Source organism: Equus przewalskii, chromosome 1 (assembly GCF_037783145.1).
Source record: "Equus przewalskii isolate Varuska chromosome 1, EquPr2, whole genome shotgun sequence".
Taxonomy (NCBI): domain Eukaryota; kingdom Metazoa; phylum Chordata; class Mammalia; order Perissodactyla; family Equidae; genus Equus; species Equus przewalskii.
Genome location: NC_091831.1, coordinates 120,982,875 through 121,002,130, shown reverse-complemented (window position 1 = coordinate 121,002,130; position 19,256 = coordinate 120,982,875). Strand labels below are relative to the sequence as shown.

Sequence of the window (19,256 nt, the reverse complement as noted above, 5' to 3'; positions counted from 1 at the left end):
TTAAAGTTTAAATGTTGCTGAACAATAACAACCTCTAGATAGGTGCCTATTATTTCACTCTAATACTTACTGTGGAATTTGTACCTAAGCTGTTTTCCTTTCTTTTGTTTGCAGGAGATCTGTCATAACCTGGGAGTTTGCTACATTTATCTGAAACAGTTCAACAAGGTAATTCATAGAAATGGTCGTGGCGATTGAGTGGTTGGCTGGGGATTTCACTGAGGGTACAGTTGTTACAGAGGTGCCATTGCTCATTTTGTATTATTCCTAGTGCAGAGATTTTTGGAAGTAAAAATTGAAAGTGCCGTTTCACTCATCCTTTGGTATCCGTAGAGGGTTGGTTCCAGAACTCTCTGAGGATACAAAAAAATGCAGATGCTCAAGTGTCTTAGTTGGCCCTCCATATTCTTGGGTTCTGCATCTGCAGATTTAACCAACCGCACATCACAAACATATTTCATGATGCAGAGGGCAAACTGTACATTTATCTCCATTTTTATTCTCATTTGTCATTATCCCAGTTTTTTTTCTGCTTTTAACAAGAAAATAATAAATTCTAGAAATATTATGAGGGAATTGCATTCTAATTGCTTTTCTCCTCTCTTTTCTCTACCCCCAGTTTAATTTTTAGTATAGAAACAATATTCAGTAAAACTTAGATATCAAAAAGTGGACCTTTAAGTCTTAAAAGTGTAATCATGACCATGTGAACTATCTTATGCTCTGATGGCAAGTGATTTTAGTTTTTAAGGTCATTGGAAATCAAGTTTAGGTTTTAAGTGGATCTGATTTCTGAGAGTTTCAGTTCTTAAGGTTATTTTCCACATGAGGATTTATATTTCATTGTGAGTAAGCTATAGGCTCTAAGGCTCTTATATCAGATGAAACATTTGAGCTTACCTTGATACTCAGATAAAGACAAAAATTTATGTATCTTAATTGAGGGATAACTAAATTATTGAGAGCTCTGAAAATTAACCACAGTGGGGTTGGGTAGAGTTTCCTTCATAAAGCTGATTTGTCAAGTTTTATTCTCCTTTCTCCAATGCCGACAGGACTGAGAATCTGATTTGGTTAATACCCATTTGACAATGTTTAACTTGGGTCAGTTTGCAAACTGATGCAACCTAATCTATCCCTCAGGGGTGTGAAAAAAAATCTATACATCAGCAGCTGAGGTGTGAAAGTAACTTTTTCTCCTGTGAGATATGTAATAAATAACTATTATATGTAGATAAAATATATATATTTAGTGCATCCCTTAGGTTTTCTGGGCAGATCTATGGTGTTATATACTTGGTTATGAGGTTTTCCTTTTTAGAGGATCTTCCAAGCAAGTATATTTCTATTCACAGGATTATTCAGAACTAAGGGAGAGGGTAGATTGGTCTTTGGTCAGACATATTTAGATTTTACTGTAAAGCTATCAGAGCAAATACAGTACTTGGCATTTATGTAAATACTCGTTCTGTAAATGAAGCCCTTTTGATCGTCTACTGGGATTTAAGCTCTTTCAGAGCAAGTAGCTTGTTTTGTTAGCTCTAGTATACCTAGCACCTAGAACAACAGGCAGTGAACACATGTTGAGTGAATAAATGAAAACAATCCGTTCATTCATTCATCAGAATACTGGTGAGGAAGATGAGGTCCATCCTGGGAAGGTTGTGCAGTTGGTCAGTGGTGCAGCGGGAGTGAGTTCATGGCTGTCCTACTGTATGCTGTACTATGATGTCCCTTTTGACTTATGAAGTATGAGTTATGGGTATGGATATCAAGAAGCAGGAAGCACTCAAAAAGATTAACCATCTTGTATAAACTCTCCCAAGTGACTCCAGAGATAGATACCCCATGTTACCAGCTGTCTGGTCAACAAACACAGTTTTGGTATGTTTTAGTTTCTCGGGTAGTGGGGGCTGTTTGCTGAAATGGGATGTTCCTACATTAGTACAGCAGGAGCTGCCTTTACATTGGCCATACAAAGCCATTGCCCTTCCATGGTAGTGATTTGGTTCTTTTTACTCCATCAATTTTGTTAGGCACAAGACCAGTTGCACAACGCCCTACATCTTAACAGGCATGATCTGACTTACATAATGCTGGGGAAGATCCACTTGCTGGAGGGAGACTTGGACAAGGCCATTGAAATCTACAAGAAAGCAGTGGAGTAAGTGTGTCTGTTTCCTTTAGAGCAACAAGAAACTAAATACAATGGGAGCAGACATATGAACTCCCAAGCCCAAGACAGAGTATATGTGACTGATTGCTAGTCGTATGAGTTAGAGTAAATGTTAAGCTAAGGTTAAGAGCTCCTGATGACTTAGAGCCATTCCTGATGGTCTAGTGGTTAAAGTTCGGTGTGCTCCATTTCGGTGGTCCGGGTTCAGTTCCCAGGCACGGAACCACACCACTTGTCTGCCTATGTAGTGGTGGCTCACATAGAAGAACTAGAAGGACTTACAACTAGAATATACAACTATGTACTGGGGCTTTGGGGAGGAAAAAAAAAGAGAGGAAGACTGGCAATAGATGTTAGCTCAGGGAGAATCTTTCCCAGCTAAAAAAAAAAAGCAGCTCCCAACGGCTTAAATAAGGAAGACTTGCGTTTCTTTCTCACCTCTTGCTATGGCTGGTCTAGCGCAGCTGGGCAGCTCTGCTCCACAAGATCAGTCAGGGATCCAGGTCCCTTCCTTATTAACCCACCCTTCCTTAGGTTGTTGTCTTCACCTGCATGGTTGAAGGTAGCATACATAATTACTGTAGCATCCATGTTCCAGGCTGTGGTGGGGGGATGTGGTACAGGACACTAAGTACTGAATAAGCAGCTGGTAGTAACTTTTAAATGGCCTAGAAGTTGCAAACATTGTTCCTGCTCACATTTTATGGTTCAAACTTAGTTAGGTGGTCACACTTAGCTGCAAGAAAGGTGGGCATACATGTGCTTAGGAGGAAGGAGAGAATAGATTTTGGAGTCAGCTGGCAGTCTGCCATTGTGGTTTTAAACTATTTTATAGCAGATCTTGTATTTTCAGAGATATTAAGGACATAAATCTCCTGATTTGGTAATAAACATCTGGCCTTATTAGCATGAGACCAATATCTTGTCTTTTAAAACATCATTAGGGTAGGCAAAACCCATGTTGATAATGGAACTGATGGCTTTCCCAGAATGGTGTTCCATGTTTCCTCTCTTGGGACACATGCTATTTTGTCTTTTCTATATAGGGTCTTGTCTTGTTTGTTATAGTGGGATAGCTGTAGCAAAATACTGTAGTGTCTCATTTGTTTGGTCACTTACCATAATGCCTAGTCTATGGTTCAGGTCACAGAGTCTTTTATTCTTGATAATTAGACTCTGAACTAAACTTAGATTTCTGTTAATTTGTTAATTACCTTTGTCTTCTTCTCTGGTAGTAACTTTTCTGGTTATATCCATCATAACACTGCTTTCTCAATTTTCTTCTACCACATTTTCTGTCTAAAAAGACAAAAATCCCTTGGTTTATTAAGCTACTTTTTGTCATCAAGTGGCTAAGTTTATATGGACAAGTAGGAAGGGGCCCATGTAGTGTATTTTAAGCTTCTGTGGTGCTGAGTGGAAGCTTTGATCCCTGACTCCTGCCTTGTAGAAGTTAGCTCTTTGAGATTAGCTCACATAAATCTGAAGGGTGACATTATTCCAGTGTCTGGTCAAGGATTTAAGTCACTAAATTTCCCAGGGGAGAAAAGGGGACAGTTGAGCATTTGGAGCCTCACTGAGAATGTAGAGACCATTGTTTATGACCCACAGCTTTAGAGATTAGTAGTCATGTTTTGGTGGAGTGATGGATTCTGCCAGAATCATGGAAGTTACTTACGTGGTTTGAGGGAGAGAGGTGATCAAAATGGATGTTTATTGTGGCAGAGTGAAGGACAAACACTCAGTTGAACTGAGTAAGCTCTGTTTGGCCAGCTCAGGCCTTCCTTGGCTGGGGCTTTGACCATTTGGTTCTGGTCTCCCCATAGGTAACCAGTGCCCTACCTCGTTTCTTAGAAGCAGGAAACATGGTTCCTTACCTTTTAGCATTTTCACTGTTGAAACTGTCTCATGATCCTATAGTCAGATCATCTCAGTTCAGTGTTGCTTTGGTTTTGTGACAAAGACAAATACAGTGAGGGATTGGAAAGCAGATATTCTTTTACTTACACCAGCGTTTACTCCCCAAAGCCAATGGCCACTTCTTTCTTAGAGCTGGTATGTGACTTCCTTCTGTTGTTTAGTTTGGCTATTTAGTATGACTTTTTAATGTGGAAATCAGAGTGTTAGGGCCCTTGGGATCCTAAATTATGCAAAAAATTATGCTGGCTGGCATTGTGAGTACAGGGAGAACAGAAAAAAAAAGAAATCCCATAAGAGGGAACTGGCTAACACTGTGTCTTCTAGATTGACTTGGTTTATAAAGCACTGTTCTTTAATTCTATCGGTGTACTCAGGACAGTCACATAAAATATTCCGTAGTTCTTTCTTAGGACTTTGGCCCTAAGAAAAGTTCCTGAGAAAGGAGTCTGGAGTCTAAGTCCCATTTCTTTCTTGCTGAGCAGTCCTCCCTGTAACCAGAGTTAAGATGACCTACTTTGGAAGGAAATTCCCAAATCACCTTTGGGAATTTCCATGGGGAATGGGAGGAGCAATAGTGTCTCTCAAGTGTTGCAGGTGGGCACATGACTATGCACATGTCTCAGTGTCTCGCCTGCACGTCTTATCTCCCTCTGAGCATCTTCTCTGTTGATCTCTGTGTTGCAGGTTCTCACCAGAAAATACAGAACTTCTTACAACTTTAGGGTTACTCTACTTACAGGTAATGAGAACTCTTTACTCATTTGTGTATTTATGTCGGAAATGCTTTTGGATTTGTGTGTACTGCAGTTTCCCTGCAGTTTGATTTTACTTTAACATGTTTTACTAAAGGTCCTCTGAAACACATGAACCTTACTCTCTGCACTTGATATGCTTTGTCAGCTAAGGGATTTATCTTAATTTTCTGCATTCAAATCAGAAGCAGATAAATGTTTGAGCCTAGTGCAATTATAATTCTTATCCATCCAAGGAAAGAGCTTATATGAGAAATAACTGTCTGGTCGGGCGGCTGGCATTTTGTTGTCGGGGGAGAAACTGTGACACAATTAGGGCTTTGGGGCAAAGGCCACTCCTGTTGTTCCTTCTTCCCAGCCAAGTCCTATAGGAAAGAGAAGGCAAAGCATTGTCTAGAAAAAGAAGTCTCTTCTCCCCTCCACATTCTTGAGTGTGCATGGAATTCTTTTAGCTCCATCACTTCTTTATATCAGCCTGAGGACCCCAGGGCCCAGGACTCCCTGAGGGGCTTTTCCCCACTCCCTACCCACTCTCCCAGTTCTCTGGGCAGCTGATCCTGCCTCCAGTTCTACCTCTGCAGCGGCCTTTCTGTCTGTGTCATTTTTCTTTAAAAGGAATCAGGAGCTTAATCCTGGCCCTTCCTGGGCTTTGGCTTCAGAGGTGGCTCCAAGGGAGATGAGGCTAAACAGCCCATTTTCTGCCAGGAGGCATTAATGTGAACTAGCACTAGTGTGGCAGAGATGGTTTCTGGCAAATAGACACTTTGACTTTATCGGGGACAAATCAACAAAGTGAGCTGGGGAGGGCACAAATGTGGGGATTTTTAGTTGTTGTTGTTTTTTTTTAATCTGGTAGCTGTAGCTCTTTTTTTGGTTAAGAGAACTCAGAAAAGTCAGGCTGTTTCTGTTGAAGGTATGGTTGGCCAGACCCCTTATCTGCCAGCTCTTCCCTGATGTAATTCTCTGGTTTGCTTTTTCTCCAAGCTTGGCATTTACCAGAAGGCATTTGAACATCTTGGAAATGCACTGACTTATGACCCTACCAACTACAAGGTATTGTGGGTTGTCACACGCCAGAGCCTTCACATAGATGGTCCCAGTGCTCGCGGAGGTGATCTGGCCCTACAAAGCATTTTGAATACCTAAGAAATTGCCTTTTTCTTAGAAAAATTATAAATAAGTATGGCTCTTCTTATTTGAAAATATTGTAAAGTGTTGGTGTTCTGCTTCTTATTTTCTAAAAGAGCACATTTGTTATAACAGGCCTATAACTTATTGCAGAAAGCAACATTGTCGTGCTGGGAAAGTTTTATGTGTTACTCAGGAAATTAGCAAAGCCTCCACAACTTCTGTCAAAAATAATTCTGGTGAAATGACTTCTAGATTCTTAATGAATTTGCAGTTACCACTCTTGTGCAGATATGACTTCAGGGATGAGAAGATCATCAAGTGGATGAATATTATTGAGGGAGACACAGCAAAACAGGCTGTTTGTGGAAGGATAGACTCAATCCCATCTCAAAAGTCATACTACCTGACTCCATCAGCTCCCCACCTTAACACCTTTCCTTAGAGAAATGAAAGGGTTGGATCGATGAAGCCTAAAGCTGAGTCACCCTCTGTCCTGTGGCAGAAGGAGCTGTACCTTAAGTGGCCAAAGACGAGTGCTTGGTACCAAGGAAGGGCTGCCAGAAACAGATTAAAGGCAGTTTTTATTTAAAGGGCCCTAGTACTCTTGAAATATTGACTTCTCTGGCTAGAAGTGGGAAACAAATGAGCTAGGTAGAATCAGGGACATTTTATCTTTTCTTTTTATGTACTGTGCCAAAGAGAGCCACAGTGTGGGGTGCGGGGACATTTCTCATGAACCCTTGTCCCAGTAGCTTGAATATATTATGTATGTCCCTGGAAGAAGTTTTTCAGTCCCAATCTATGCTGATGGGCCTGCTGGAGCCCGCTGGGCCTGATGGGAGTCTCTACACCCAACAAAGCTACTGCCTGCTACGGTCCTTTAGGAATGACTGAATTACCAACTTTTCATGTCCTGTGTTTTCAGGCCATCTTGGCAGCGGGCAGCATGATGCAGACCCATGGGGACTTTGATGTTGCCCTCACTAAATACAGAGTTGTAGCTTGTGCTGTTCCAGAAAGTCCTCCACTTTGGAATAACATTGGAATGTGCTTCTTTGGCAAGAAGAAATATGTGGCAGTGAGTGTCTCCTCATCTTCCTTGTTTGTGTTCATCCCTGCAGTTATTGGGTCTGCTGAGCTTGCCCTAACCTCTCATTGAGTGCCCCCTCTCTCCTGCAGGCTATCAGCTGCCTGAAACGAGCCAACTACTTGGCACCCTTTGATTGGAAGATTCTGTATAATCTGGGCCTTGTCCACTTAACCATGCAGCAGTATGCATCAGCTTTTCATTTTCTCAGTGCAGCCATCAACTTCCAGCCAAAGATGGGGGAGCTCTACATGCTCTTGGCCGGTAAGAGATATTTATGGGGGGAACCCCCTCCAAAGTTGTAACAAGGGAAAAATGAATTAAGAGTCATAGGAGGCCTGTGGTTAAATGGCCCATGGAAGCCATTCCCTTGCAGATCCCATAGGAACCTGGATTACTGTCCTAGAGCTTAAAGAAATATGAAAGAAAAAGATGACAAAGCACTTGGTTGCTTCTAACTTGGGGAATTTCACTCAGAGACCAACAGGTTAGATCAAGATCATCCCTAGTTCATCTTTTACCAATCGTTTTCCCTTGGCTTGACAAGTCATTTTTATATATATTGAGTCTAGCTAAGTTCTAGATATGATCAAGTGTTAAGAGGTTGGCTGTTAGGTAGAGTCCTTCCTCCACTACTTACTAGATATATCTCACAGGCTGATGAGAGGATTACATGATTAAACAATCCATGAATGTTAACTCTTAGTTTTGTTGTCATTATATAATTGGTTTATTATTAATGTCATTGTTACTATAATATAAAAGTACTGACTCTTCTTTCTGGGGGATATTTCTCAATATACTAAACTTACTAAATGTATGCTCAAAAGCAGTTTCTATGTTCTCATTGACAGTGATCTTCAGCTTGGTTTTTGGTCATTACTGTGGTGTTCTTTATAAGAGAAAGGTTGCAATACCAAATTGAGTGGTGGTGATTTGGGGGTTGCCTGAATACAAAGATAGCCCAGTTGTAATGGGATATAGGAATGTAAACAAATAGCCATATTGTAAGGCATATGCTGCCATTCTAATTTCACAAAGTAGAGATGGCCTTCACAGTGGATTTTGAAAGATAAGCTGGAATTCAATAGCACAGAATGGCTGAGAAGCCACTGAACAAAGGCATGCAGTCATGAAATGACACCATGTACTCTTCAATTAGTGGGCAATAGTGTTATAGAATGCAGTGGGAGATGAGTCAGGAAAGACAGTCTGGGGTCACATTGAGGGCCATAAGCATAGTGTGAGGACTTTAGACTTTATTCTAGAGGCTGTGTTTTTCCAGTTGTACTCCCGGATCTCCTCATAAGTGTCTTGGAGAAGTAAGTGCATGGTTTGGGGGAGGTGGAGTAGGCAGAACTTCCAGATCAGACTTCCAGAAAATACTGATTAAAAAGGGGAGAGTGTTCTGTTGCTAAACAAAAGTTTAAAGATCATGGTTATGGGTGATGGAGAACCAGTGAGGATTCTTAAGTAGATAGTGACATGGTCAGATTTGTAAGTCAGCGAGATATCTGGCAGCACTGTGGCAAGTGGATGGAGGCAGGTGGGGACATTGCCAGGGGGTAAAAATGGCAATGAGAGCCTGAAACAACATGCACCTGAACAAGGGCCATGTCAGAAAAAAACCTGCAAAAGATGGGATTGACAAAACTTGACACCTGATGAACTGAGGAGAGGGGACTGTTGAAGAAGATGACAACAGATATCTAAACAGAATGACTGGGTAGATGGTGGTTCCAGGAGCTGAGAGAGCAAAGTAAGAGTTAAGCTTGGGAGCTGAATGAGCTGTGGTCTTGAAACATGCCTTTTGTTTTCTAAGCTGGGCTCTAGCCACAGTGCTCGCCTTCTTTGTTGCAGTGGCTCTGACCAATCTGGAAGATATAGAGAATGCCAAGAGAGCCTACGCAGAAGCAGTCCGCCTGGATAAGTAAGTTGTCGAGAATGGTCTTGGGGAGGCTGGACTCTCCAAAGCCACAAGGTGGCGCCATAGCACTGGCGTTGCCCGAGTCTCTATGGCCTTTGTACACAGCAGGCCTAAGTGTGGAAGCATGTGGTTCCTAAGCATGCAGTCGCTCAGCAGGAACTGAAACTGGCTCTTTCTGAGAAAATGTTTCCACTCCAAGTTTACTAGTCAGGAGGCCAGTGACAGCACTGGCAGTGGTCTCGGGTTGTTGAAAGCCCTGGCAAGCTGGAATATCAGATGGGACTTTGGCCTCAGTTTAATCTAAGACAAACTTGACTCTCCCAGGACGTATTGCACTGGCATCTGCTGGGCAGCAGGGTAGAGATCCCCTTTTCAACCCTACCCTGCTGGTCTCTGTTGAGGGCTGAGATGTCAGCCTTGGTTCCAATGCCTGCTTTGCTGGTTGGGCAATTAATTGCATGATTCTTTTCCACAAGTCCACACAGCATGAGTGTTCCCACCTTACTGCAGAATGGAGAAATCTCTACTTAACCAGTTTGGTTTTATTTTTGTGTAATGAGAAGGATTTCTAAATGAGCATTTATTGCAAAGCGTCAGCTCCATAGAATCCCTGTCTGTTTGCCACAGGTGTAACCCTCTAGTAAACCTGAACTATGCTGTACTGCTGTACAACCAGGGCGAGAAGAGGGCCGCCCTTACCCAGTATCAGGAGATGGAGAAGAAAGTCAACCTACTCAAAGACAGTAGCTCTCTGGAATTTGACTCTGAGGTATGTCTTGTTCTAGCTGTCAGGAGCCTTTTGAATCAAGCCCAAATAATCCAAATATAAGGTATTAATAGGCTTTTGCCTGTTTTAGCTTTGTTCCTGGCAGCATGAATTCTTTAGTTAGTAACAGCCTGGGAAAAAACTTTCCTAGAAGAAAATAACAAGAGAAAATTCAGGCTTACTGAGTTATCTGTTATCAATACTACAACTCATCTGAGTTGAGGTCTGTGCCTCTTTGTAGTGTCCTCCTGCTTCTTCTCGTGTAGGAAAGGCAGGGGTTTAGCCCAATAACATGTCAAACTTGAAATGTTGGGTTTTGAGATACTGTATGAGCCCCCTTGCATTCCACTAAGGGCAGTCTTGTCTTTGCTATTTGAGAATGATTTCCTTATAATAAGTACTTCCTCCCTCAAATGTTAGTACTATTTCAGCTAACCCCCTCAGTTGAAGGCCTAGGGAGAGATGGGTAGGCTTGTCTCTGCTGGTCATGCCTGTGACTCTTTCTTTCTTTACATGTGGGCACAAGATGGTGGAGATGGCCCAGAAGTTGGGAGCTGCTCTTCAGGTTGGGGAGGCACTGGTCTGGACTAAACCAGTTAAAGATCCCAAATCAAAGCACCGGAGCTCTTCAGGCAGCAAAGCTGCCAGTGTCCCGCAGCCTCTGGGCTCTAATCAAGCTCTTGGACAGGCAATGTCTTCAGCAGCCGCATACAGGAAGCTCCCCTCAGGTAGGAGGCTACATGCTCATGTGCCTACAACAAGATTACAGCTTGGAGTGAAGCTTGCACTTTTCACACTCAAAACATGGCCAATGTAGTGTTGCCTAGAAGGAGAAAAAGCCACAGGGGAGCCAAATTGGCACTTGTTTCCTTAAGGCAAGCTGCGTATTGGGTAACAGTTACTGGCAGGCTTAGTTGCTTGGTCAGTACACTGAGTCTTTACAATATTCAAGTTTACAAATACATTACAGTACCTTCTGTTATGTAGTCTTGCTTGAATTTTCACTGCCTTATCATAAGTCAATGTGCTACAGGTAATTAGATTTCTTTCAGTGAGTCCTTGAAGGCAAACTTGACTGTTGCTTTATTTCCTCAGTTATGGTCTTCCTTCATAGCTGCAAAGCTATACCACAGTCCCACAAGTCCCAGAAACTGTGGGATTTCTTCCTGGAATTTAATAGTGAAACTAATGATTTCTTCTGGAATTGTAGAACTGAGAGTTCAAGCTGTTTGTTTTGTTACTAGGTGCTGGAGGAACATCCCAGCTCACAAAGCCACCATCTCTTCCTTTGGAGCCAGAGCCCACTGAGGAAGCACATCCAACTGAAGCATCAGCACAAATAAGAGAAAAATAGGACTAAGATGACCCCAGAGTAGGGGTGTCTTTGGCAAGGATGTACCAGGCCAGGAAAGGTCACATGACACAGGCAGAGTGGAGGCCAGCATGTTCCCTGGGCACCTCGGAATTAAAACGCAGAACACAGGGTATGTCATGATGATCACATGGAGCCTGAGGCCTGTGCAGTCCCCTGCTGGCCCCATCAGCCAGGAAGTAGAGAGAAGACAGCCCAGACAGGTCCTTTAAGAACTGAAAGCAAGGCTCATGGCTCTATATATGTAGTTCCAAGGGCCAGCAGGGCACGTGACTCTGTTTGCTTTTGAAAGGACTTTTATCTCCTGGCTGACTGACCCCTTCCTTTGTGGAAGGAAAGTCTGAGACAGACCTCTGCTTAGTAGCCCTGTCATGACGAAGCCTTGGCTTAGCTGAGGTGATCCTCAGGCTGTGGGGTATATCTGCCCTCAAGGCAAACACAAGTCTTGGGTGAATAATCCAGCTCTAATAGTCTACATTTAAAGGGAAAAAAAAGATGAAAGAAAAGCTCTGTAAATTGAGGCCCAGCCTGTTGAGTATCCCAGCTGCACTTGCCCAAGGGGATCCAGAACACGTCCCTCTATCTTCTCCTTTAGAGAGATTGGAGTGTAGAGCCAGATCATGTTTGTATGATAAGGAGTAGGAGCAAAGGGCTGGTCTGGTATCAGCGCCAAGGCAAAAAAAAAAAAGGAAGAGCTTCTTAACTGAGGAATTTTTATTTAAGACAATCAAGGATACCACTGACCAGTTGTTATCAATACATTATATATATGTCCTTTTTAGAATAAAGATTATGTATCATCATCCCTTTGGGGAAAGTTCTTATTCAGATATGAAAATAAGAGATCGCAATAAAAACTTTTAAAAAGAACTATGATCACACTCTTCCCTTATCTATTTCCAAACCTAGTGTGAAACTGGTGGAGGAACCTCAAGGCCAACTTCCTATTTGGTGCTAGCACAGCCTCTGCTGCAGCCCTGATGGATAGTAGGCCAGCAGTTTGCTTGAGGCTAGTCCCCATTTTGCACTTGAAGTGCCCTTTAATCACTGTAATTTGCAGTTGGAGGACTGACCTATTGCCCAAGCAAACTATGTTTGGAATTCTTTATGATTGGGTCTGTTTTGACACTGAAGCAGCAGCTGAGCAGAACACTCTTCATTTCTCATATCGCAGCAATAAACAGCAAGGTATCAGAAGTGGTACCCTTGCCCATGCAGCTGGTATGTGGCAGAATCGGGGTTTGTACCCCGAGCAACTGAGAAAGCTCACTTCTCTATCAGTGTGGAGTCTAGTGTGCCTGTGACTGGAAAGGTCTTGGTGACCATCAAGTTGTAAAAACTGAGATGGAGAGGAGGCGGGAGGTGTGAGAGAGATTTAGGAGGTAAAATCAACAGAAATTGGGGACTGACTGGATGTGGCAGATAAGAACAGACTGTAAGGTGGGTATTCTTTGCTGGGGAGAATTACACAGGTCAGAGTAGAGGAACACTGGGGGACCAGGGACGAGGGTTGAGCCTAGTTTTAGATGTGTTTATCTTTGAGACATCCAAATGATGATAGCCACTAGATACTTGAATAGCTAGACTTCAGGTGTGAAATCTAGTTTGAAGATAAAGATTCAGGAGTAATTTAGCTTTGGGTGATAGCTGAAACTATAGATTTGAAAGGAGTCACCCAAGGAAAGCTAGGAATAAGAAGACAGAGGACCAAAAATGGAAAATCAGCATTTAAAGGGAGAAGCAGAAGAGCCCACAAAGAAGATAGGAAAAGCAAGTGATAGCAGAGAAAAACCAGGAGAGCAGTGTTAGGAAGGCCAAGGAAGAGAAGGTCCAGGAAAGGAATGGTCAGTCTCACTGAACCCTTCCAACAGAGAGGTACTGATATCCCCATTTTATAAAGGAGGAAGCTGAGGTTGGGAGAGGCAAAATGAATTTTTTAAGGTAAGTGGCAGGATCAGAATTTGAACCCAGGTCTGGATGCAAAGCTCCTGCTCTTAACTGGTAACCAGGAAGCAGTGATGTACCTTTGGTGAAGTAGTGGTACCAACAGCGACAAAAGGAATTGAAGACTGAAGAAGTAGAGATTGGACTGCTCTTAAAGTGAAAGGAAGAGAGGTTTATAGAGGGCAGAATTGAATTCATTACTCTGATCTGAGAAAATTTTAGCATTTAGAGAGAGAAGGGTAAGGAGGCCTTCTCTTTTTAAGTGAAGATGGTGGAAAATGAGAGAATGCAAGAGCAAGACTTGTCAGTTTTTCCACACTCCTGGGGCAAGAACATAATGGTTCCTTGCATCCCAGGGATAGCAGTCAAGAAGCAATGCTTTCTGCATTAATTTGGGCTCAGATTTTCTTTAAAAATAAATACTCTACTAGGTTGTACCTGCCCAGTCTTTTGGGCGTGTGGACTTCTACTTTTTCATTCACTCTGGTAAGAAAGGAGCTATTCTAATTTCTAATTATGAGAGTTGCTCATGTCATCACAATTTTTAACAGAATTAGGAAAATAGACCAAGTACATAATCACAGACATGGTTTTAGATGGCTTGAACTAAAGGCAGGAAAGTGGAAATATGAACTAGTAATGGGAAGAGTGCCTTTCTTACTGAATAATAATAGTACAAAACTGTGCATTCCAAAAACAGTAAACTTTTGGTTATTATGATTACAATGATCATTTGTTCTTAGAAAAATAATTATTGTCTGATATAACAGCAGAGTAGCTCATGTGTTGGACCAGTCCTCCCAGAGATAACAAATATAAACAAGTGAGTAAATATAAAACACAATCTTGGTTTAATTTTTAAAAAATACATATGACTGTTCCAAGGAAAAATTATTACATTATATTGTGAGGTTTAACATTTATAAATGTAACTAAGGACAGGGGGGTATATGAAACTTTATAGTTGGACGGTTTTTATATTTTACGTGATGTGGTACAGAACTAATCCTAAATAGTTTGTGAAAAGTTAAGGATGTATATTATAATCCCTAGTGCAACCATTAATAAAAAGACGCAAAGAAGCATAGCTAAAAAGATAATAGACAAATTAAAATGAAATTCTAAAAAGTATTAAATTAGCACTCTCCTCCCCTAAAAAGGCAGGAATGGAAGAACACAGGAACAACAACAAAAAACAGATGGACAAAGAGAAAATAAATAGCAAAACATTAAATGTAAACCCAATCATATCAATAATTACATTAAAATGTAATTAGACTTAAAAAGTCTAATTGGACTAAATATTTCAACTGAAAAACAGAGAAAGGATAAAAAATTTATCTTAGGGCCAGCCCGGTGGCATAGTGGTTGGGTGCGCATGCTGCACTTCAGCCACCTGCGGTTCGCAGGTTTGGATTCCCGGCACGGACCTAGCACCACTGGTCGAGCCATGATGTGGCAGCATCCCACATAAGATGGAGGAAGGTTGGCAGAATTAGCTCAGCGACAGTCTTCCTCAAGCAAAAAGAGGAAGATTGGCAACAGATGTTAGCTCAGGGCCAATCTACCTCACACAAAAAACTTCGTCATCTGCCATCGAAAGTAAAAGGCTGAGAAAAGATATACCATACAAACTACAGGTATAAGAAGTCTGGAGTGCTGTATTAATGGCTAGAATGCTACCTTAATGTCACATAAAGTTGTCTCCAAAACAAGGAGTATAACCAGAAATAGAGGCATTTCATAATGATAAAAAGGTCAATTCAGTAGAAAAACATAACAATCATGAATATGTATGCACCTAATAACATTGCTTCAAAATACTTTAAGTAAAAATTGATAGAATTAAATCCACAGTCATGGTTGGATATGTTAGCACTTCCACTTTCAGCAACTGATAGAATTAGAGAGTGTAAAAGGACATATCAACCACCTGGACCTAATTGACATTTATACAATACTACAACCAATAACTGCAGAATATACATTCTTATCAAGTGCACACAGTACATTCAGCAAGACAGACCATATACTGGGCCATAAAGTAGGTCTCAAAAGTCAAAAGATTGAAATTTACAGAATATGTTCTCTGACCACAATGAAATTATATTAGAAATTAATAACAAGATATCTAGAAAACCTGCATATTTGGAAATTAAACACACACCGGTAATAAGCAAGAAATCAAAAGAAATTAGGAAATATTTTGAACTGAATGATAATGAAAACAAATCAAGATTTGTAGGATTCACCTAAAAGCCATGCTTACAGGGAAACTCATAGCTGTAAATGCTTCTGTTAGAACAGAAGAAAGATAATATCGGTGATACAGGTTTCTACCTTAAGCTAGAAAAAGGAAAGCAAAATAAACCCAAAGTAAGTAGAAGGAAAAAAACAAATATTAAAGGAAAATCTAAAAAGCCAAAATTTCTAGGAGAAAAACAAAATCCCTAGCTAAACTGATAAAGGAAAAAAAAAGGAGACAAATTACCAGTATCAGAATGAAAGTGAGGATAGCATTAACAGATCCTACAGACATGAAAAAATAAAGGAACATTATGAACAATTTTATGACAAAACTGACAACTTAGATGCAACAAACTCTTTGAAAAATATAACATACCACAGCTGAAACAAGATGAAATGTAAAACCTTAATAACTCCTATCTATGAAGGAAATTGAATCTGTAAATCAAAAGCTACCCGTAAAGCAAACTCTTGCCCCAGATGATTTCACCACTAAATTCTATTAAATCCAATCTTAGAAAAATTTTTAGAAAATAGGAGCAAGAAGTTCCCAGCTTGTTTGTATGAGGCCAGTATAATCCTGATGTCAAAACTGGACAAAGACATTACGAAGTAAGAAAACTACATACTATTACTCTGCATGAACATAGGTACAGAAGTCCTTAACAGTGTGTAAGTGGATCAAATCCAGCAGTATGTAAAAAGATTACTACGTATAGCATGACCAAATTGGGCTTATTCCAGGAATCCACTCTTGGTTTAATATTTGAAAATCAAAGTATTTCTATGTATTAACAAAATAAAAGAAAAAAGTCATGATTTTAGTAGATGCAGAAAAAGCAACTTTTAAGAAGCCATCATAAAAACTCTCAGCAAATCAGAAAGAGAAGGGAACATCTTCAACTTGGTAAAAGGCATCTGTGGGGGAAAAAATGCAAAGGATATATACCACATTTAGTGGTGAAATAATGACTATCTTGCCCCTAAGATCAGGACCAAGGCAAGGATGTCCATTCTTACCACTTTTATCCAACATTATACTAGAGGTTCTGGCCAGTGCAATAAAGGCAGGAAATATAAAGGCATAAAGATTAGAAAGGAAGAAATAAAACTTCACAGAGGACATAGTTGTTTATGTAAAAGATCCTAAGGAATCCTAAGAAATAAAATAAGGCCACTGCAACTGTTAAGTGGGTTTGGCAAAGTCACAGGATACAAGGTCAGTGTACAAAAGTCAGTTTTATTTTTATATACTAGCAACAAACAGTTTGAAATGAAATTTAAAAAAAAGCCATTTATAATATTATCAAATACTACTGACATGAAATACTTTGGAATAAATTCAACAAAATAGATGTAAGACCTCTACCCTGAAAACTGCAAAGCATTGCTGTGAAAAAGACCAGAATAGGAAGATATGTCATGTTTATGCATTGGAAAACTAAATATTGTAAAGATAAAAATTCCTCCCAAACTGATATATAGATTCCTATCATAATTCCAGCAAGTGGCAAGCAGGTTCTAAAATGGAAATACAGAGGACCCAGAACATCCAAGGCAGTCTTGACGAAAACTGGAGGACTTACACTCCCTCACTTTTGACTTACCGTAATAGTAATTATGTGGTATTGACATAGGCATAGACAAATAGATCAATAAAACAGAAGAGAGCCCATAAATAGACCTACATTTATACAATCATTTGATTTTTGATAAAGGCACCAAAACAGTGCCTTTGGGAAAAGGAAAGTCTTTTCAATAAGTGGTGCTGAAATAATGGATAGCCGTGTAGAAAAAAATAAATCCAACTCCAGTCTAACACCATACACAAAAAGTAACTCAAAATGCATTATAGACCTAAATGTCAAACCTAAAATTATAAAGTTCCTAGAAGAAAATATGAGACTATATTCATGACATAGGAGTAGTCCAGTATTTCTTAGGACACAGAAGACCATTAGTCATAAAGAAAATGAATATCAATCTACATACAGAATATATTCTGGGAGAATAAATTCACAAAATATGTCTCACAAAGGACTTATATCCAGAATATAAAAAGAGCTCCTACAACTCAATAATAAAAAACTAACAACCCAAATAACATATACAAAACAACTTAATTGAAAAAAAATGTGGGCAAAAGAATTGGACACTTCCCAAAGATATATGAATAGCCAATAAGCATGTGAAAAAGTGCTCATCATTAATCATCAGGGAAGCGCAAAATAAAACCACAATGAAACACCGCTATGGCTAAAATTAAACACTGACACTCCAAATATTGATGAGAATGAGAGGCAACCAGAACTGTCATACATCATTAGCGGGAGTGTAAAATGGTCCAACCACTTTGGAGAAAGGTCTGTCACCTATTCCATGATATATATCTATCCCCGCAATTCCACTCCTGTAGATTTTTACTCAACAGAAATGAAAATGTCTACACAAAGACTTGTTGATAGCATTATTGATAAAGCCCCAAAGTGGAAACACTGTATTTACAGTGGAATACAATTCAGCCATAAAAAGCAACAACCTACATGCAGCAACATAGATTCATCTCAAAAACAACATGCTGAATGCAAGGACTAAATACTATGAGATTCCATTTCTGTGAAGTTCCAGAACAGGCAAAACTAATTTACAGTGAAAAACATTGTTATGGGTTGCTTCAGGGGTCAGGGTGGAGGGGTGAGGCTGGGGTTATCTTGAAAGTGGCATGAGGGAACTATGTGAGGTGACGGGACTGTTCTGTATGTGGATAGGCATTTAGGTTAGATGGGTTATGCTTTTGTCAAAACCGACCAAATGGTACGCTTACAATTTGTGGTTTCACTATATGAAAAGTGGGGCTAGGATGGTCCCTACCCTCTTAAGGTTCTTGACGATTAAAGGAGAACACCATGCAAAATATTTAGCACAGTATGTGGCACTTACTTAAATGTTAAAAATTGTTAGTTATTAAACTGAACAGGCAATTTCCTGGGCCTCTTAACTATTTTAAATCATTAAAAAACTACCACAGTGATAATAGAAAAGTGAGGCTCAGTACGGGTAACTTGTCCAGTGTTAAATACTTGCTATCTCAAACCCTGCATAGACTTTGGATTTCTGCTGCTGATGAATGATTACTCCCACCCCACTCAAACTTGACAGAATAAAATGTAGACTGAATCTGCATGGTCAAGATTACTGATGTTTGGCTGGATTCTTATCTTCTGATGCTGTTTCATGTGCTGCAGTTTTCCCCTAGATGTTAAATCGCTTTCAAGTGAATGCAAGAGTGAATGTGAGAACATTTTTAGGAAGGCTTTTTTCACTGGGGTGCCTTCTAGTCCAGTGAGTTTTCAAACTTTTCATCTTTGTATCAAATCATATGTGGAAAAACCTTTGTAAAATACAGTTCAAAGCAAAGGCTTGAGGGGCCTGAAGCCCCACCTGTTTATCTTATCCTGCCCTTCCAACTCACTTCTGCATAATCTGTCCTAGGTGATAGAGTCCAATGTGACTTCCAGAGCTTAGCTGAATTCTCAAAAACGTGGGGTGCATGTACATTCCTATCTACATACATTCAGGAATAAAGTTTTACAAAACAATACAATACTTACCCCTATAATGTATGATGCATTTTGATACTTTTTGTGATAAACACCAAATTTAGCAACTTAATAGTTCAAGACCCATCTTTTGAAAAACACTGCTCTAAGGTATGTGCTGACTACACTTCCTGATCTTTATTGGCATCACCAGTGAAAACCAGAGAACTTGCTGAGAATATGCCCAGGGCAGGGGCTGAACAAATACAACTTAGAGACAGACTATAAGAGAAATGTCACATGAACACTTCAGTACTGTCCTCTGAGGCTTAGAACATAGATGAGTTATTCCAATTCTTCTTGGGAACACAGAAATCTCTTCTCACTTAAGCCTT

General features: G+C 40.2%; 1 protein-coding gene across 20 annotated transcripts in view; it reads left to right on the top strand.

Moving 5' to 3' along the window:
• The window catches only part of LOC103555466 (E3 ubiquitin-protein ligase ARIH1), a 188,513-nt gene extending 176,512 nt beyond the window's left edge, over positions 1-12,001 (top strand). For 19 of the 20 annotated variants that reach the window (XM_070575522.1, XM_070575532.1, XM_008527021.2 and 16 more), the window contains 10 exons: positions 115-168; positions 2,037-2,164; positions 4,781-4,835; positions 5,833-5,901; positions 6,905-7,057; positions 7,159-7,330; positions 8,927-8,996; positions 9,621-9,762; positions 10,286-10,487; positions 11,004-12,001. In XM_070575522.1, coding sequence (XP_070431623.1) covers positions 115-168; positions 2,037-2,164; positions 4,781-4,835; positions 5,833-5,901; positions 6,905-7,057; positions 7,159-7,330; positions 8,927-8,996; positions 9,621-9,762; positions 10,286-10,487; positions 11,004-11,113 — 1,155 coding nt within the window. In that variant the 3' untranslated portion in view covers positions 11,114-12,001. Of the gene's footprint in view, positions 1-114; positions 169-2,036; positions 2,165-4,780; positions 4,836-5,832; positions 5,902-6,904; positions 7,058-7,158; positions 7,331-8,888; positions 8,997-9,620; positions 9,763-10,285; positions 10,488-11,003 lie in introns of all 20 variants that reach the window. The other variant, XR_011527008.1, reaches the window with a different exon arrangement.
• The last annotated feature ends 7,255 nt before the right edge of the window (positions 12,002-19,256 follow it).